This window comes from Nylanderia fulva, unplaced genomic scaffold (assembly GCF_048542155.1).
Source record: "Nylanderia fulva isolate GAGA-0341 unplaced genomic scaffold, ASM4854215v1 Scaffold23, whole genome shotgun sequence".
NCBI classification, from domain to species: Eukaryota; Metazoa; Arthropoda; class Insecta; order Hymenoptera; family Formicidae; genus Nylanderia; species Nylanderia fulva.
The window spans coordinates 1,032,762-1,051,169 of NW_028190293.1; the positions used below are offsets into that span (position 1 = coordinate 1,032,762).

General features: G+C 38.6%; 1 protein-coding gene across 1 annotated transcript in view; it reads left to right on the forward strand.

The window, feature by feature from the left end:
• Positions 1–8,325: 8,325 nt before the first annotated feature.
• neur (E3 ubiquitin-protein ligase neur) overlaps positions 8,326–18,408 on the forward strand; it is a 29,741-nt gene continuing 19,658 nt past the window's right edge. The window contains 1 exon segment of the mRNA XM_029305157.2: positions 8,326–9,290. Coding sequence (XP_029160990.1) covers positions 8,960–9,290 — 331 coding nt within the window. The 5' untranslated portion in view covers positions 8,326–8,959.

Consider the following 18,408-nt stretch of genomic DNA (forward strand, 5'->3'; position numbering starts at 1 on the left):
AGCCAATAAAAAGAAAAGCCCTTGAATTCAAAGTCGGTAAAACAGACATGGTCAGCATTCCCTTAAATGAAAATCAGAGAAAGAGAGTAATAGAATAATATCGATAAGTAGGTGACGAGGCAGATGATGGAAAATGATTTCACATACACATGTACATTCTGCAGATTACTTTTGGCACAGCCTATCCTTCAGTCTGCATAGCGGGCGGCGATAAGCGGTCTATTTGAGCAACGAGATAATGGTCTCCTTTGTCGCTACCAAAAAGCCGATTACGCCATGATTGTCCCTTAACAGTCATCCATATATCTCTCTCGCGCGCTTTTCTCGCGGCTCGTACTTACTCCCATTTGCAAACGCCTTTTAAACTCCCTCGACAAACCGACTTTATACACTTTTCGTACATATCACTTCTTACGTCGCCGCTCTATCTTCGCGTTTATTTATTTAGCATAATTTATAATGCGCTATATATGTGTTTTCGAAGCCTCGAGATCATGCCGCCCCTTATCAGTCTCGAGTAATCGTCCTCGTTTCGCGTTTAAATTCGCAGATTTGGTGCGAATAAAACTCTACGACCCGCATGAAGGAGAAAAGGGTCTCTTTCCTTATACATATATCGACGCTAATATTTTACTTAGCTAGTATCGGGCACTTCCTCGCACTGGACAGGTGCACTTAGGTATTGTCCGCGGCAACGAGAGACTGGGCATTTCGTCGTCTCGAATGATATGGTGACAGCTGAAGGATCATTACGCGACACCGAGGATAATGCCCGTATGCAGCTGCCGGGCACGTTATATGTTTAATTGTACCGAGAATAAAATAAAACGCCAGAGTTCGCCGCATTTCGCAGAGATATATATCCTACGTGTGTTCTGAAAAAAATCGACGCTAAATCGCGAAGCCTATAATACTCGAGGCGATTAATATCGATATCATTTTGCTTGAAGGTATTTGATTTGGTATTAAATTAAATCGACGTAAATTGACTTTGAAAAAATAATTATTTTTTATTAGTATTAATTAAATCGAATATTAGTACACTGTAAAAAAATTATTGAACTCGAATAATAAATATTTCTTTCAATACTGCCTGATAAATAATTTATTTAAAACTAATAATATTGATTCGATGTGTAAAAAATATTGATTTGTTTGAAATAAATGATTTGTTAGGCAGTATTGAATCAAATATTGATTAATTTAATTTTTTCAGCGTGGTAACCTTTAAATAATAAGTCGAAGGAATGAATGATGTAAATAAGATACAAGCTACTACTCTTATATAAGGCAATTATTTTCACTTTTCCAACAACGTTCTCAATGATATTAAGCAACGTACTTTCTTCATAACATCACGTACACGTGCACTGCCGACAAATTGAGTGATAATAGGATGATTGTGGCACAATGGGGTCAACTTGGTCCAGAGACCCGTGTCTTCAGTGCCGTGCCTCTAAAAGCGCACAGCGTGTCAAAGCATATTGTGCTTTAATATCTGTGATATTGTCGCATGTGTGCGCGTTAATAAGAACGAAGAGAGAAAAAAAGAACATTGCTGCAAAATGTCCGTGTAAAATATTAAACGCACACACTTCTCCACGTATATTCAATTTCAACATCGTGCATAATTAATACTCGTCTCGTTTCTGTAAAATTAACGCGATAAAATGCAAATGAAAATGTATGCGTCTGTGTCTCATTGCGTTCTATTATTTTAAACCTTGAATGAGAGTCGGCTCTCGTCCGGAAACGGATGTTACTTTCGAACGTTGAGACACGCGGATTGTTGTGAATATATGGGAATTGTGTGAAACGGTCGAGGAAAAGCGTTGTACGCGTTACTTCTTTTTTTCACGAGATTACGCGTAATATCCCAAATTTATCGTACTCGAACGGTGACTGCCTTTCGGAGACGCATCGCCGGGGTTCGACGCGAGAGTCAATTCCGCCTAAGAGTTGCCAAGCGTATCTCCGCTTCCTTGCTCAAACAACGGAGTCTCCGCCGACCTCCTCGTCGCTCGTTGTATTTCATTATTTGACACTACGCTCGCACCGATGAGCTAGATGAAAGAATCTCCTTACGTCAAACTCACTTCTGTACATCTATTCGATGGCTCCCATAATTTTGCCTTCCCTTCATTTAGTGGATTCAAGACAAGACAAGAATCAGACACACTGTCTTGTCGAAATTTTTTATAATCAAGAATTATCTCTTGACCTCGACAATCAATTTGTCTTGATTCTTACAAGATTCTTGATAGTTTTATAATATTTATGAATATTTATTTAGAACATCTTGATTTTATTATTTTTGAAAATTATTTTATTTTTGAAAAATCGAAAAAATATGTTTGCCAGAAAAATTGACTAAAGACAGTCTCCGCCGATCTCCTCGTTGTATTTCATTATTTGACACTACGCTCGCACCGATGAGCTAGCTGAAAGAATCTCCTTACGTCAAACTCACTTCTGTACATCTATTCGATGGCTCCCATAATTTTGCCTTCCCTTCATTTAGTGGATTCATGGATTCAAGACAAGACAAGAATCAGACATACTGTCTTGTCGAAATTTTTTATAATCAAGAATTCTCTCTTGATCTCGACAATCAATTTGTCTTGATTCTTGATAGTTTTATAATATTTATAAATATTTATTTAGAACATCTCGATTTTATTATTTTTGAAAATTATTTTATTTTTGAAAAATCGAAAGAAAAAAATAATATATATAAAATTACAATTACATATATAATTGTAGATTTTTAAGTATAAATCTTGTCTCGTCTCGATTTTATTAAGTACAAAAAAATGTATGGTCTCGTTTTGAAAAATCAAGACAAGACCAAAATTTTCAAATTTTTGTCTTGTCGTCCATCACTAAACTTTGATTACGTCTTGGAAATAATGAGACGAATTTTTCCCGCAACATTGAGGGGACGAAGTCGCGAGAGATACATTCGCGTCGGAAATTCGAGCTCGGTCGATCGAAATATCGCGATCAGCTGCGTCGCAGGAGAGAATCGAGAGAGTCCTGGGGGAGGTTAGCAACCGTTGGAGGATCCGTCGTCCCTCTTCCTCGGGGGTGCCGCGTATATATATATAGTAATCCGAGCCGACAATACACTTCTAAAAATCCGGCCTTCCCTCGTCTTCTATATATTTCCACGAGGGAGAGAACGGCGCGCACGCGCCAGTCTCTCCGACTTCCTGCCATCCGCCTTGCTTCCGCTACTTCACATTATGCTATATACATACATACGGGTCGCCGCTGGGAATCCCTATAAGGAAACGCATCTGCGCCCGCGATCCGACCGATTTATTCGCCGACGTTGCTTGCGAGGGGCAACGAGTGTCGCGCGAATGTTGAGACGACGTGGCCGACAGATGCTGGACCGAGCAACCCCTTATTCTCTTGTACGATGACTTTTATCAATCGATCGTACGCGAAAAATCGGAAAATTTAATTATTACGTATACGATTAAGAGAGAAAAAAGATGTGAAAATTAATCCTCTTTTTTATCTTCTTTAGAAGAAGAATATCGAGAGGAGAACATTTTTATATTACGAAGAAGAATCTCAAAGTTCTATGCTAAAATTCGAGCAACCCCTTATTCTCTTGTACGATGACTTTTATCAATCGATCGTACGCGAAAAATCGGAAAATTTAATTATTACGTATACGATTAAGAGAGAAAAAAGATGTGAAAATTAATCCTCTTTTTTATCTTCTTTAGAAGAAGAATATCGAGAGGAGAACATTTTTATATTACGAAGAAGAATCTCAAAGTTCTATGCTAAAATTCGAGCAACCCCTTATTCTCTTGTACAATGACTTTTATCAATCGATCGTACGCGAAAAATCGGAAAATTTAATTATTACGTATACGATTAAGAGAGAAAAAAGATGTGAAAATTAATCCTCTTTTTTATCTTCTTTAGAAGAAGAATATCGAGAGGAGAACATTTTTATATTACGAAGAAGAATCTCAAAGTTCTATGCTAAAATTCGAGCAACCCCTTATTCTCTTGTACGATGACTTTTATCAATCGATCGTACGCGAAAAATCGGAAAATTTAATTATTACGTATACGATTAAGAGAGAAAAAAGATGTGAAAATTAATCCCCTTTTTTATTTTCTTTAGAAGAAGAATATCGAGAGGAGAACATTTTTATATTACGAAGAAGAATCTCAAAGTTCTATGCTAAAATTCAAGCATTTGCGCGAATGTCGAGACGTGGCAGACAGATGCTGGACCGAGCAACCTCTTATTCCTCGATATTCACTCGGTTCCTCTCTTGCATTTAATCGGAAAATTAAATATGTATTGTATAAGATAGGCGAAAATGAAATCTGTTTTTTCTTTACTAGAAGAATATCGTGACGAAAAGATAAATTTTTTTTATATCGCGTGTAAAATGAGAAACGGATTTTTCTCGCAGATCTTCCGAGGAAGAATCTCCAAGTTTTATGCTAAAATTCAAGCACTTTCGCGGGAACGTAGAGTTAATTATATGTTACGTATTTCTTGGAGCGTCTCTCTCCAAAACGTATCGCCGGGTCGGATTTTAAGTTTCCGTGAACGTGGCGAGTGAGCTACCGAGGCGTGTCTCCGTTTCCTCGAGGTTGTGGCCGGATTTGCGAGGTTTTGCATTTACCCGCGAAATCGTAGAGGGTAAACGCGAGTTGCACCAACAATACGCACTTGTCGACATCGAAAAAAAAAAAAAAAAATACTTTCATTATATTTCCTCTTTACGAGCAGACGTTCAATCAAAAGTACAAATATGCGAAATTGCGTTCCTGTCTCATTATTTAACTTTATAATACCGAGATTTATCTCTTGAAAGGTGTCTCTTGATTTTTTGTCTGAAAATGTTGCTCTCAGCGAAACTGCTTTTCGCACTCGCGTCCTGAAATTCACGCGTCTATGCGTGCGCGGTCAACGAGGTGCATTATCATCATCGTACAGGGACGCGCGCGCACGCGTGCATATAAATAACCGCATACGGGCCGCGAGTGCGTGCACGTGTACTGGTGGTCGTTCACGTGCGGGGAACAATGTGCGTGGTTTTCACATGTGCGTGCCCACGTATATGTATAGCGGGGATATATAATGAGATACGAGCGGGTAATTAATCGAAGGAGCACTGTAAGAAATCTTTTCGGGGTCTCTCGTTATTTTTTTTCTTCTCCTGCGTCGTAATTAGACGGTTAAATCGTTCGTCACTTACCCGAATATATAAGCTTCAAATATAAAGAATTTTCTTTAATTATCGCATATTATATTAACGAAACGAATATTTTTATTATTATTTTATTATTTTATTTTCCCTCTTTTTAATAAGTTTTCGAGATACTCCATTCTCTTGGCATTTAAATGAAGTGTCTTATTGACAGGGTTGGGTAAGTTAATGATTTTTTAAAACTAAGTTAAGTTAAAGTTAGTTGTTTATAAAATTATAATTTAGTTAAGTTAAAAGTTTCATGAACAAAAAATTAAATTAACTAAAATTAAATCAAAAGTTTATTTTTATAAGTATTACTTATATTAAATTCGAATTTTGTTTGTTAATTCTTTTATAAATTAAATATATATTATTAATATATTTTATAAATTAAATATATAATATTAAATATATAACAAAGAAATTTTGATTTTTATATAGAAATATATTTTTTGGTAATTACAATTGATGATACAATGACAAATAAACTGAAAAATAAGTTTAAGGTGAAAAACAATTTTACTTAAAACTTTTAACTAATTAACTAGTTATTACCTAACCCTGCTTACTGATGATTCGAGATTCTTATTGATCGTTGGATGAATGAATCCGAGAGGAGCAAACAATCCGTTACTACGCGTATAATCGCAATAGATACGAAGAGTGTCGACGAAGAGGATGTGCGAAAGGAAGCCGCAGCCACGGTGCCGTGGGCATATTTCCCATCTTACGAAAGAATGAGAGAGAATGCGAATCTCTCTCTTATTCCCGCACGAATATAATACTATACGAATGCACGAATGAATAAAATGTCTGCGTGATACGCACACGCGCAACGAAGGAACGCTGCGTGGAAACCGCGGCGGCGTGACAAAACCTCTTTTCGTCGAGGTAATCGCACTTAGGTGCCGCGTCTGTTTGATTTGACTCTCACGCGACCGCGTATTTACTCTCGACGTTACTTAGATAGCTAGACGTAAGCACCTAGCTATTTTACGCCCCGCGAAAAGTACCTCGAGACCGCGAGGAGGATCCCAATGATTTGCACTTTACGTCCCAGGCGTTTGACGTTTCTTATTTTTATTCTCGCTTAACCGCGGGAACAATGAATGATGTCGATAAAGCGACATTATTTTATTACGTCGAGACCATTTGCTCCCCTTGGAATCAGGAAAAAATTCAACATATGCTCTCCATTATTTTTATCTGTTTTATTTATTTATTATATTATTTAATTTATTTAATATAAAAAAATAAAATACAATTTTTCAAGAAACAAAAAGATTAATTGTGCCTCCTTCTGGAAAAAATCCAGAAGGTTGAGACCATTTGCTCCCCTTGGAATCAGGAACAAATTCAACATATGCTCTCCTTTATTTTTATCTGTTTTATTTATTTATTATATTATTTAATTTATTTAATATAAAAAAATAAAAAAAAATAAAATACAATTTTTCAAGAAACAAAAAGATTAATTGTGCCTCCTTCTGGAAAAAATCCAGAAGGTTGAGACCATTTGCTCCCCTTGGAATCAGGAAAAAATTCAACATATGCTCTCCTTTATTTTTATCTGTTTTATTTATTTATTATATTATTTAATTTATTTAATATAAAAAAATATTAAAAAAAATAAAATACAATTTTTCAAGAAACAAAAAGATTAATTATGCCTCCTTCTGGAAAAAATCCTGCGGACACCCATGATTGAAGAGACTTTATTATACATATTTTTCTTTTCCTTCGCGCGCGACTCTCGCTTAATAATATTTTTGCGAGCGTAAAATATCGATCGCGAATTATCTCTGTTGCGTATATTTTTTTTCCCGGTAAGTAACGACGTAAAGAAACAAAGTGGCAGTAGTTCTTATCCGGTCTGTTATAACGGGCACTGCGCTCGTACTTTGCAAGGGTGCATAATATATCGAGCGCACCTTGCGCTGATATACCGCAACCTGTTGGTTCTTCCACGCGAAATTCGAGTTGTCGATGATGGGGTCGCGCAGAATACGAGTCATTTATAGCGGCACAAAGCGAAATGGGGTGAGAAATAATATGGACGAGGAGGTCGTCGATATGATCGGACATGTATATATATTATCTAGCGGCATTATACAATAAATTATTTTTTTTTTCGCAACTCTATACGCCATTAATTTTTACGCCATTTATCAGAGGAAATAAAAACTGTCGGAATTCTCGCGAGTATCCGTTCTTGTATCGATCGGAGACTTCGATTTCACCTCGTCAACTCGATACAGATCCAATTCCCTCTGGCTATAACGACGTTTCTTTTCGCGTAAGTCGATTCGGGGTCTCTCCTTCGCGCGAATTAAATTTCGTCCCAGAAGAAAAGTATTAGCAGTGAAGCTCTCTAAGGATTGTCCTTCTTTTTTTATATGCTCTCTCCTATAAAATCGTTAATTTGATCGTTGTTGAAAAAAATTTTTTTTTTCGGGACTACATTAATATAAATCATTGCTATATCATTCCTGAAAGAGCCCGCATGGCCAAATTGAACGAGACGTGTTGGGCACACAATTTTGAACGAATTAAAAATTGGACCGATTGAAGGTATATTATATGGGTACCTGTATGTAAAATTCTTTTGCCACGAATATCACTTTTATTGTCATTATATAATTTGTAGCTCTCGCGTCGATCTCGGTCTGCATCGTCATGGGATGAGAGATGCATCTCGAGTCTCATGGAAATACGATCTTTCTTTGGATATGCTCCGAGTCGCGAGACCAAAAGCAACCGTGATTATCACTGCGAACTCTCACGAATCGACTACTATTATTTACTACTCATTTATATATCAAAATAATTTGAAAACTAAATATTGAAAAATATACCAAGCTAAAGTATCAAATCGTAATAAAGTTAAAATACGACATCCGATTAGACACGCTCCTGAAATAGATTTTCAATGAAATTGCCACGTTGAATTAATGAAATGGGATTCTTTCGGCGAAGGATGATAATTGAAAATATATATCGATGTTGACAATCCTCTGTCTGAAGGTCGAGAAACGAACGGAGAGAGAAAACGAAGTCGAAGTCTCTCTCGTCCAATCGACGATCACTTCGTATATATCTAACCCCAGGCGGCGATGTGCGGCCGGTCTCGTCGGGGTGGCCGGGTGCATCGCGGCGGCCAGGTAAGGGGCAGCTGTCCACCAGGTGCCAGTCACCCCTCCATGTGTTACCACCACCTTGAAGCCGGTGGGGATCAGCGCGGTATCATTGGACGGCGGCTCGCGCGCGTTGCGGCAATACTCTCGCGCTCCGCGACAGAAAACAGTCAGTCGTCCCAGGGCGCTCGACGGGAGACGCAGGCGATTCGCCATTCACGCGCTCACTCGTCCCCGTAACACGCGGACCTCTATGAAGTCTCTCCTCTCTCCGTTTCTCGGATTAAAGTGATCCAACCGGTCAGTTATTCTCGTCGAATATTATAAGTCGATTTTTTTCATTTTCCGAGAAACCTCACGTAAGCTTTTTTTCACGATCGTTCGAGAGCACAGTGTGGTGTGAAGGAATTAACTTTGTCTTCACGATCAGTGATCCGAAAGTGCGATCAGTGAGTTAACGTCCGTGATTTGTCCTTCTATTTTTCTCTTTTTTTTCCACGTCTCCGTACACCTCGCCGCGGATTTTCGCATCCGTCTCTTTCTCTCTCTGTGTCTCTCTCTCTCTCTCTCGGGAGCAGCACGGCTACATTTATGGGGGTGTCCGGAGAGTGCGTGGTCAAGGGCAGCAAAAGTAGCCTCCCTTGTCACTGCTGCAGCCACGTCGGCAGTTCCGGCGCGAGCGTGCAACAGCAGAATCAACAGCAGCAGCAACAACAACAACAGCAACAACAACAATCCTGCGAGCCGTATCATCACCACCATCATCAGCACCATCATCATCACCATCATCATCATCATCACGGCAAGAACGCACCGACGAGCGCGTCGCCGCAGCACAACAACAGCGGCGACAATAACATCCTCGCACCTTTGCGCAGCAAGATGAAAGTGCTCAAGAAGCTCAAGCGCAAGATGGGTCTAGGTGAGCCACACCTCCATCTCTCCCTTATTGTCTCTGACGTTTTCCGGTCACCGCACGGTTGACCATACGATTACCGATCGATCGATCACGATGTTCCACGAGTCGGCCGATTTTGTTGGTCAGTGACATTCGGGAACGAAAAATATAGTCAGCTGATTCCACGCGGACCTGTATATTCATTTTCGATTTCTCGATTTTTGTATACCTCATATATATTTTTTTTTTGTCCATCTGCGAACTTTAATTTTTAGAATGGAATCGAGGAAATATCGACTCCCCCGAATCCATTAAATGTGAAATATTAGCTAATATACTATAGTATAATGGATCACCCTGTATATCGCGCAAATTCTTGCCAGAGTGATCTGCATTCAAATCGACGTTGTAAAATTGAATTCATCGATCGCTCCGCTGAATATTGCGAATAGAATGGAGCGACGAGCTCTCATCGTCGAGGAACGAATCTCTAAACTCTAGAACGGCGATACAACGAGCGAGAAACAATTTTGGCTTTTATTTCCTGCGGTCCATCGGCGGTTTATCGCACGCCGCAAGGCCGATAATTGTTGACGACGCATCTACTATCCTTAACTTTTCGCTATATTTCGAGAAAAAGTCAAACTATCAGTTTTCTAGCATTATTTAAAAAGATACTTGTGCACAGCGAGCAGCTTTTATTAATAGAATTTTTTCGTCCCTTTTTTTCAATATTTATTCAAATTAAATTAAAATTGTATCCATGAAATTCTTATATAAAAAAAATAATTAAATAACAATCTCTCATTGCGATTTTTTAAAGAAAAGCATAAACTAAATACTAAAGGATAAATAAAGGGCTAGGAGCCAACGCCAAAATAAACCGAGTGACATTGTAAGTAGAAAAGATGTCGACTCTACCAAAAAATAAAAAGAACCATGCCACCAAGTTGTCAAAAATTGTTGTTATTAATGTGAGGTCAAATTAAAATTAAAACTGCATAAACTAATTGAAATAATGATTGATATTCCATAATCTGCGGTTGATTAAAGCTGCGAGACAGAAATAGGTTGAAAAGCACTGGCCCTTAAAGGGCGCCATTTCCTCCCGGTTGTCCTGATTTCAGAGTCGTATTATCCCGCTCATTTCCATTGGCATTTGGTAAAAGCTCATTTCGAGGGGAACCAGGCTTTGTAGCCTGGTCTATATACCGCTGACCGACTTTTCCTTCAATGGTTGATCCGTTGGATTTCGCGAGGGAGTCGGAAACAAGTGGATATCGTTTCTCATTGGCTTGCTCCTCTGCCTCGCGGCATTTTCATTAGATATCCTTCCTGATCCTCCCTTTCGCGAGCATTGTCGACCACAATGTTTTCGCAAAGTAACTGATTTTTGTCCTCGATATCCATCGCATCGTGTATCTTCATCTCTCACGTCGTCTTATCACGGCGAATTTCGAGTGCAATGATGACTGATTGTGAGATAAGATGTAAAATTAAATAAATTGCGGAAAATTGGAATTCTATTTAAAAACACTAAGCGAAACAATACGCTTAACAATGATACATAATTATAGTACAGTCTAATATTAATGTTTATAACATAATATATGATAATTTGGGAAAAACTGCGTGTGATACTTTTCTACGCAATATGATTCCACGAAAAGGTTTTCGTTTGAATTTATGTTCTCATTGATTTACATTCCGCTGTAATCTGATGACCCAGTTCTTGAAAAACTATTTCCCAATAGCAAATAGCCATATGTAAACAAGATTTGTGGCACTCAGTTCTTTATTAGAAGACAAAGCGTCGCTTGTTACCGATTGAAACCGAGGCTAGGCTTTTCCTTGCGCGATGAATTTTACGCGTTAATGATTTTTCTCTGCCGGGAGGTTTCAAGAGACCAACGCTAAGCGAACCCTTTGTGGGAGGGCTTTGAACCGTTAAAGATTTGTGAAGGGGGCACAGATACATTGTTTTTATGTTAGAGATAACTAATTAATTAAGTTCTATTTTATATCAAATTATTTCGTGATATATATGTTTAATCATTTTTTAAAAAGAAGAATATTTGCAACTGCGGTTCCACTTTTTATCGAGTAATAATATTAATGAAATAAATAATACAGTGATAATATTAATTATATTTATTATTAAGTAAATATATTAATTAAACAATGTAAAGCTACAATGTTTTGCAACCGCATCTGGATTCGAGAAAATACCTTTTACTTCTTTTTCTTTTTTCTTTTTTTACGAGCGAAGCAAACTGGAGCGAACAGCTGACGCTGCCGTCTTTTGAAATTACTTCGTTTCCCTTTGCGTGCAAAACTCGGTTCAGCTGATAGGAATATTTAAAAATATACCAAGTATTTCATTTTTCATGTATATATGTATTCTGCATCGCGGAATACGAGAATCTGGCACATTGAAAGGAAGCAAAAAGAAAAAAAGGAATATTCCCAATATACAAACTTGAGCACTTTGTATGTTTCCTGCTGCGATTATCGTCGCGGAATAAGCGAAACGAAGAAAGTACATAACTTGTCGCGATGCTCCTGGAATACCACTCTCTTTACTCCTCTTTGCTTCTCCTCTTTTTCCCATCTTTTTGCGGCTTGGTGAATCATTCGCTTCTCGGTTGCAGAGATTCTCAGCCTCTTTACTTTCTCATCCTCATCTCTGTGATTCTTTTTTCCTCTCTTTGCGGCCGCAGCCGCGTTATTGCACTTGTTTCTCTCTCCGCACATCTTTTGTAACCAGTTTTTTTTTTTACAACTTCATTTCGTATCTTTCTATTGTATCCGTAATCAGAATATTGCATTATTTGACTGTCGATAAAATACGATAAAAGATTAATTTCCCAAAATAGCGTCTGAATAATTTTGGAAAGCAACAGATGTTATGACTGGGTTAAAATTGATTTATTCGTCTGTGGAACGATCTCTTTCTTCCTCTCGCGCGATCTGAGTCACCGAAAGCGATCGATGACGCATTAAGTAGCTAACAGTGACGAAACGTGGTTGCAATGTAAGTTGCATAATGTTGTGTCCGGTCGATGCAACAATGCGCTACCTGCATCAATGCGATTCAATGTCAACAGTCTCGTAAATTTCACTTTGCCGCTCTCCATGCGAGCTTCCGAATTTAATTATTCATATATCTTTTAATCTACAAACATATAAATTTGTAAAAATGAATTCTCTCCCACCTAATACTGTATTTAAAGCTCGATAAGGGAATATTGATTGAAATTTAATATATATTGCTTTCAAAATGCAACAATTAAATCACTTGTATATAAATTTTTTAAAATTAATTCTCATTGACCTAATATTGTATTTAAAGCTCAGTAAGAGAATATTGATTGAAATTTAATATACATCGCTTTCAAAATGCAACAATTAAATTTCTTGTAATGAAATGTGATTTGCCGATTAAATTTAAACAATCAAATTGAAATTGAAATAAATTTGTAGAAAGAGCTGATGCAAATTTTATTAAAGCAATTACTCTCAATCTCGACGGTGTATCTCTCTCCTCTCTGGGATTTCGCTAATCATGCGCTTGGAAATGAAATTTCTTGCGGTCTTCGTACGTCTCCCTCGCAAGAGTCGTTCACGTCTTCTGAAGGAAGATTCAACCTACCGAAGGGCGATCACTGACCGTCCTCACTGACTCGGCAATCTCGCACACCCATCCACCCACTTTCCGCTTCGCGTGTGACGTCAGAGAGAGAGAGAGAGAGAGCCGCGGAGACGAAACCCGTCTTTGTTCCCACAAGCGTTTCGCGAACCGGTTTGCGGTTCCGCGTAGTATTCCCGGTCAGCTGGTCGGACCGTTTAATCAAGGAATTCTCCGCCTATTTTAAGGGTTCGGCGTCCATCCTCCAGGACAGTGCCTCCTCCAAACAGTCATCCTTTTCGAGGAGCGTTCATTCATCCTTATAATGCGACAGCCAGAGAATGACGTCCGTAAATTTTCGAGACGAGTTCATTCACTTTGATATATGACGGAACAGAGAATAAGTAAATTAAGAATTTATCGGCTCGTGTTTGCGATAAGCGCGTTGGAATTTGTGCTTACGTTAGTGTAGTTATCGCGCGTTTATCTCGGCAGGATTTCCGTTTAAATATAGATATAAATACCGCGCAGGACGATAATCATTTTACTAAATAATCATTTTACACTCGAGTCGATTGAAACCGATGTGGATTTTCTAAATATCGTTTATTTGCCGGACGAGAGTCTACTAGATAAAATACTGTTGGTTTATGTAGACGTTCTGTAACTAAGAATATAGCGATCGTCGTTTTATTCCGGTCTTCGATAATTTTCTTGCAATTAGATGACCGGTTCGTGACACTCTCCGGAAAGAATTCCGCGAGGTGTCGGCCGCAATTTCCGTCTGGCGGAAACTGTGAACGGAAACGTGTGGATTCGGAAACGGAAGTCTTCGACCGACAACACACAATACTCGAGAGCTTTGCTTTCCTGGCTCGAGTTTTCCTTCTTGTTGTAGCTTATCCACAACAATGACATCGCATAACGGTAAATATAATCGTGTATTCTGCGTATCGTACATATATATATATATATATACATTCTATACGTCTTTCATATCGTTTATATTTGTATTCTCCACGTCTCGTCCTTGTCTTCGACAACAATCGCGTATACATTAAGCGGAACGAGATATCCGCTATTTTCCGCGCGAGGCCTCGAGCGTTCGTGAAGGGATCATCATATATATCTCGCGATACACCGACGCGAAAGTGGAACTTTACGGAAGCAAGGTGCGTGAACACCCCGTATACGCGCACCCAGGTTCGTACCTACCGGAAGTAGCTACCTACGTGGACTTAATGGCACGGCCTCGTAAGCAAAGTCCATCGCCACGTGCTCGACTGCGTGAAAATTCGTTGAACCCAGGCTGCCGTGACGAGGTGCTCTTCAGGATGGAGATATAGCGGAATATAGAATTTTTTCCAAATTTTTCTTTCATAAGTTCACAATTTTCATATCCTATTTTTCAGGGTGTCTAGCAGACTCGATGAAAAACCTTTTCAGATTTTCCAAGACCAGAAATTCACTTTTTCCCTGACTTTTTAGTATTAATTTTTCCAAATATAGAATTTGCATATATCTATATTATAAATTAATTCAATGTTAATTCATGAAATCCTTGAGATATTTTTGTCAATAATGAAAAGGTTCGGAAGTTAAAAAAAAAACAAAAATTTAAATCAATTATACAATCTGCATTATATGTACGATAAAACATGTCACTATGAACTATTTAAATAATCACTTTTTTTATTTATATCATATCAAATTTTGCACTTAATAAAATCTGCGATCGAATACATGCAAATAAATATCAGTGTAATAAGAATTAAATATTTTGTTTTTAACAATTAGTTCTTATTACATTGATATTTATTTGCACGTATTTGACTGCAGATTTTGTTAAATCAAATAATTTTTTTTCCGTGTGGGAGTCAAGGAAAAGTTTATAATTACTTAATAAAAAATTTCAATTTATTGAGACAAATGTAGAATATAATGTGACCGCTAGACACCCTTATTTTTATTAATTTATTTTATAAATGATATATTAACTAGAATTTTATTAAATTTAATAATAGAAATGTCAATCTCGCACGCGCGGTTCCGACAAATATAGCTCGTGTTCTTCTGCGCTCGAATTAATCACGAAGAGGGTCCAGGTGTATTTTTTTCCTTGTTTTCGGCTAGAACTCGCAGGACGAGCTTCTTTGATCCGGCATTCGCGGTTATGAATAGACATTCTCCGTTGCAAGCTCCTATGCCCGATTTATCTCTTCGCAGTCGAGTCGAAAGAAAAAAAATATCGGAGTAACTGCCGAACATCTGTCGTCGAGTCAAGTGTTTCAAGAAGACGCGAGCCAGGATTCGAGAGGAGTTTTCGAGGAGTTCATTTACTAAGACATTCGCCGCCGTCGTCGCTGCTTCTATACGTACATGATGAATGCACGAGCGAGAGAGAAAGAGAGAGACTTTTATAAACTGCCATCGATTAGAAAATACCTCGGAATTTTTTTCTTCTAAGAAGCAGACGCGAGAGCACCGATTTAAATCCATTTGAATCACGAATTAATCGTCGAACCCATAATTCACGCGAGCAATGTTTTTTTATTTTTAAATTCGCGCAAGAAAAATATATTTCCCTCCACGAAACTATAATTCAGAGGGAGATTAAACATTTTATTCAAATCGCACGCTCGAGATTTATTCGGCATAAATTGCTCGCGCTAGAAGGGAAAACGCGTATGGAGAGAAGAGTTGTCAGTACGATCTTCACGCATATATTCTATGCATAAATCTTCTAACTACGCAGCGAGACTTTCTAACGATGCGTTTTCCTTCGCGTGAGTTCCTGAATATAAGCCACGAGCTACGGAGGGCTCCCACTTCTTTTTCCTTTCCTGACCGTCGAGATTTATCGGGAGTGCCTTTTTAAGGCTTCCCTTTTCTTCATGGATGTGCTCTACTGCACCCAAGTGCATTAGCCGTGCTTTTAATGGGACGAACGACGAGACACCGTCGAGGCGCGAAGCCGTTTTCTTAATTCGCGAACGTTTGTCTGGCAGCTCCCGAGGCTTCTTCTTCGTCTTCTCGCCCCGATTCGCGTAGCTCCTTATTCAGAGAGCTCTTGTCGAACCCTCGTTTCCTCGCTCTCGGCACGTACTCGATACTCGTTAATTGCTGTAGAAAACTGGAACTAAAATCCGGAGCTGGGAGGAACTCTTTGTAAAATAAGGACAAAAGGCCGCATAAATGAAGAAGAAAGAAATCAACTATTTTCGGAAAACTCCGAGAGGTCCGTTTACACGTACCTATTTATTTTACTTTCCCGTCCCCTATCTTTCTTTATCTTCTTTATCTGCTACGTGCGTCGATCGGAATACTGCGCGATGATTCATTTTTCCGATTAAAATTGTGGACTGTTAGTTACATACATCATCCGTCCATGACTCTCTCGGCCCTCCGGTCCGAGACTGACTTTTTCCTGGCATAAGAGAGTGAGGGAGAGAGAGAAGGAGCCCCTAGAGCCCTTCACTTGCAGTACACATATTACTCCTGGGAGTCGAGAGCCGCCTCTAGACTTTAATGGAACAAATGTTGCGAAACCACACCCTTCTCGATCTATTCCGAGGACTTCAATCACAGTTGCAACTTCGGCGATGACGGTTTCGCAAGAAACTGTCGAGTGTTTTTCGCGATCGAATCTTTCAACTCCGACCATTCTCTCGAAGAAAAGTAGATACGATTGATCATTCAAATATCTTAGTTCCTTGAAAGAGAATTCTTTTAGTCACGATGAATTCTCGAAAGTATATATATATAGAGATTTGTTCTCAAAATACACTGAAAAAAAATATTTGTGTGAAATTACGTGATTATGTTGGGTTTCTTTTGATCCAGCATAATCGTGCAATATTGTTACTCGTATGGAAGATTACAGATTATGTGTACTTTCATGTGAAATTTATTTTTATATATTTTTTCAAGATTAAAAATATTGGAATTGAACATGGAATTATACATATAGGAAATGCTATATAAAATAATATTATAAATAAAATAGATAAATGCTTACAAAATAAAATTCTAATAAAGTAAAAATACTAAATTAAAAATTATACGCGATTTTTGCATTGTGAAAAATAATTTTAATTATAAATAAAATAAATAAATGCTTATAAAATAAAATTCTAATAAAGTAAAAATACTAAATTAAAAATCACACGCGATTTTTGCATTGAAAAATAATTTTACCTTTTTCCCAGTTTCGAACAAGTATATAATTTCCATACAAAAGTACATGTCTTTTTTTTCAATGTACATATCATAACCGAACAAAATCGCACGATTTCGCCAGGAATTAATTTTCTGGAATGCGCATAACAAAGCGTCCGTCGCTTGTCATTAATGACTTTTCGAGTGCACTTGCCCTCGGCTTTAATCGCCGGAAGTCGGTTGATCCTCGCAATTCCTCGCTGATTGCGATAGAGGCAACCTTAACGCCCACTAGTGGTCGTATAACAATTAAGAAAAGAGAAAAAAAAAGAAAAAGGAAGAAGGAATGGCCTCATAGCGAAGAAGAATCCAACGCGAGCGACCCACGCGCAATTCGCGCGGCTTGGCGCCACAATAAGGAGCGCGAGTCAACGACTGAATGAACGAGGAGATGATTTAATTGGCCGAGTGTCAGAGTTCGTCTCTCGTCGACGTCGTCGATTGTCGTCGATTGTCGTCGGTGTTCCGATCGGTCTCTCGTCCACCCACGCCCCCTAATCACAGGAAGTTCGCAGCTGACCACCGCGATTAAATTCAATTAAGAGAAAGAGCGACGCGTTCGCGAGAATTTCTCGCATTTAATCGATCGTTCCTAAGGATGTTATATTACGACACGATCTCACGGAATATGCAAACAAGCCGGTAAATCGGGATATAATTCTACAATTATAATCGGATTAATGCGAGGTATATAATTCGCGAGAGATAATTGATGGCCGCGCGCTGAAAATGCAAGATCGTTTTGTGAAATCGGTATAATCGCTGGCTGGCAACGAGGATTGATTCATCATCCGTCTGCGATCGGCAACTTCTTCCATGGAAACCCACCCACATGGCGCGAAAGTACCGAGTTTTAAAAGCGGATAAACCAAACCGCCGCGTCGGGCGTTTGTAAACCGCGACGCGTTGCAAACGATCGGCGTCGTTTATATCGGCACGTGGCGTAAACTCTCCGCGACTTTTAGCTCGCGTTTCCCGGCACCCGGTGATTTACGATCCGCCGAGTTAAATTTTCACCGCCGCGCCGTCCAAAATTTCGCAGTACACCCGCGATAAACTCGACGATGCGAAATCATCGCGTTAAATCCGCATCGAATGCCTTTCATCCAAAGGCGTTTATTCGATCGCGATAACTAATGAACCCCATTTACCTCGCAACTTTACATAGTACTTGAATAATATGATAGGGAAGAGAGAGGAGAATAGAGATTATTTTTAGTTATATTTTACTGCATGACAAAATATTTGTGTTGAATTGAAAAAAAAAAAAAAAAAAAAAATAGATGGAATAAAAAA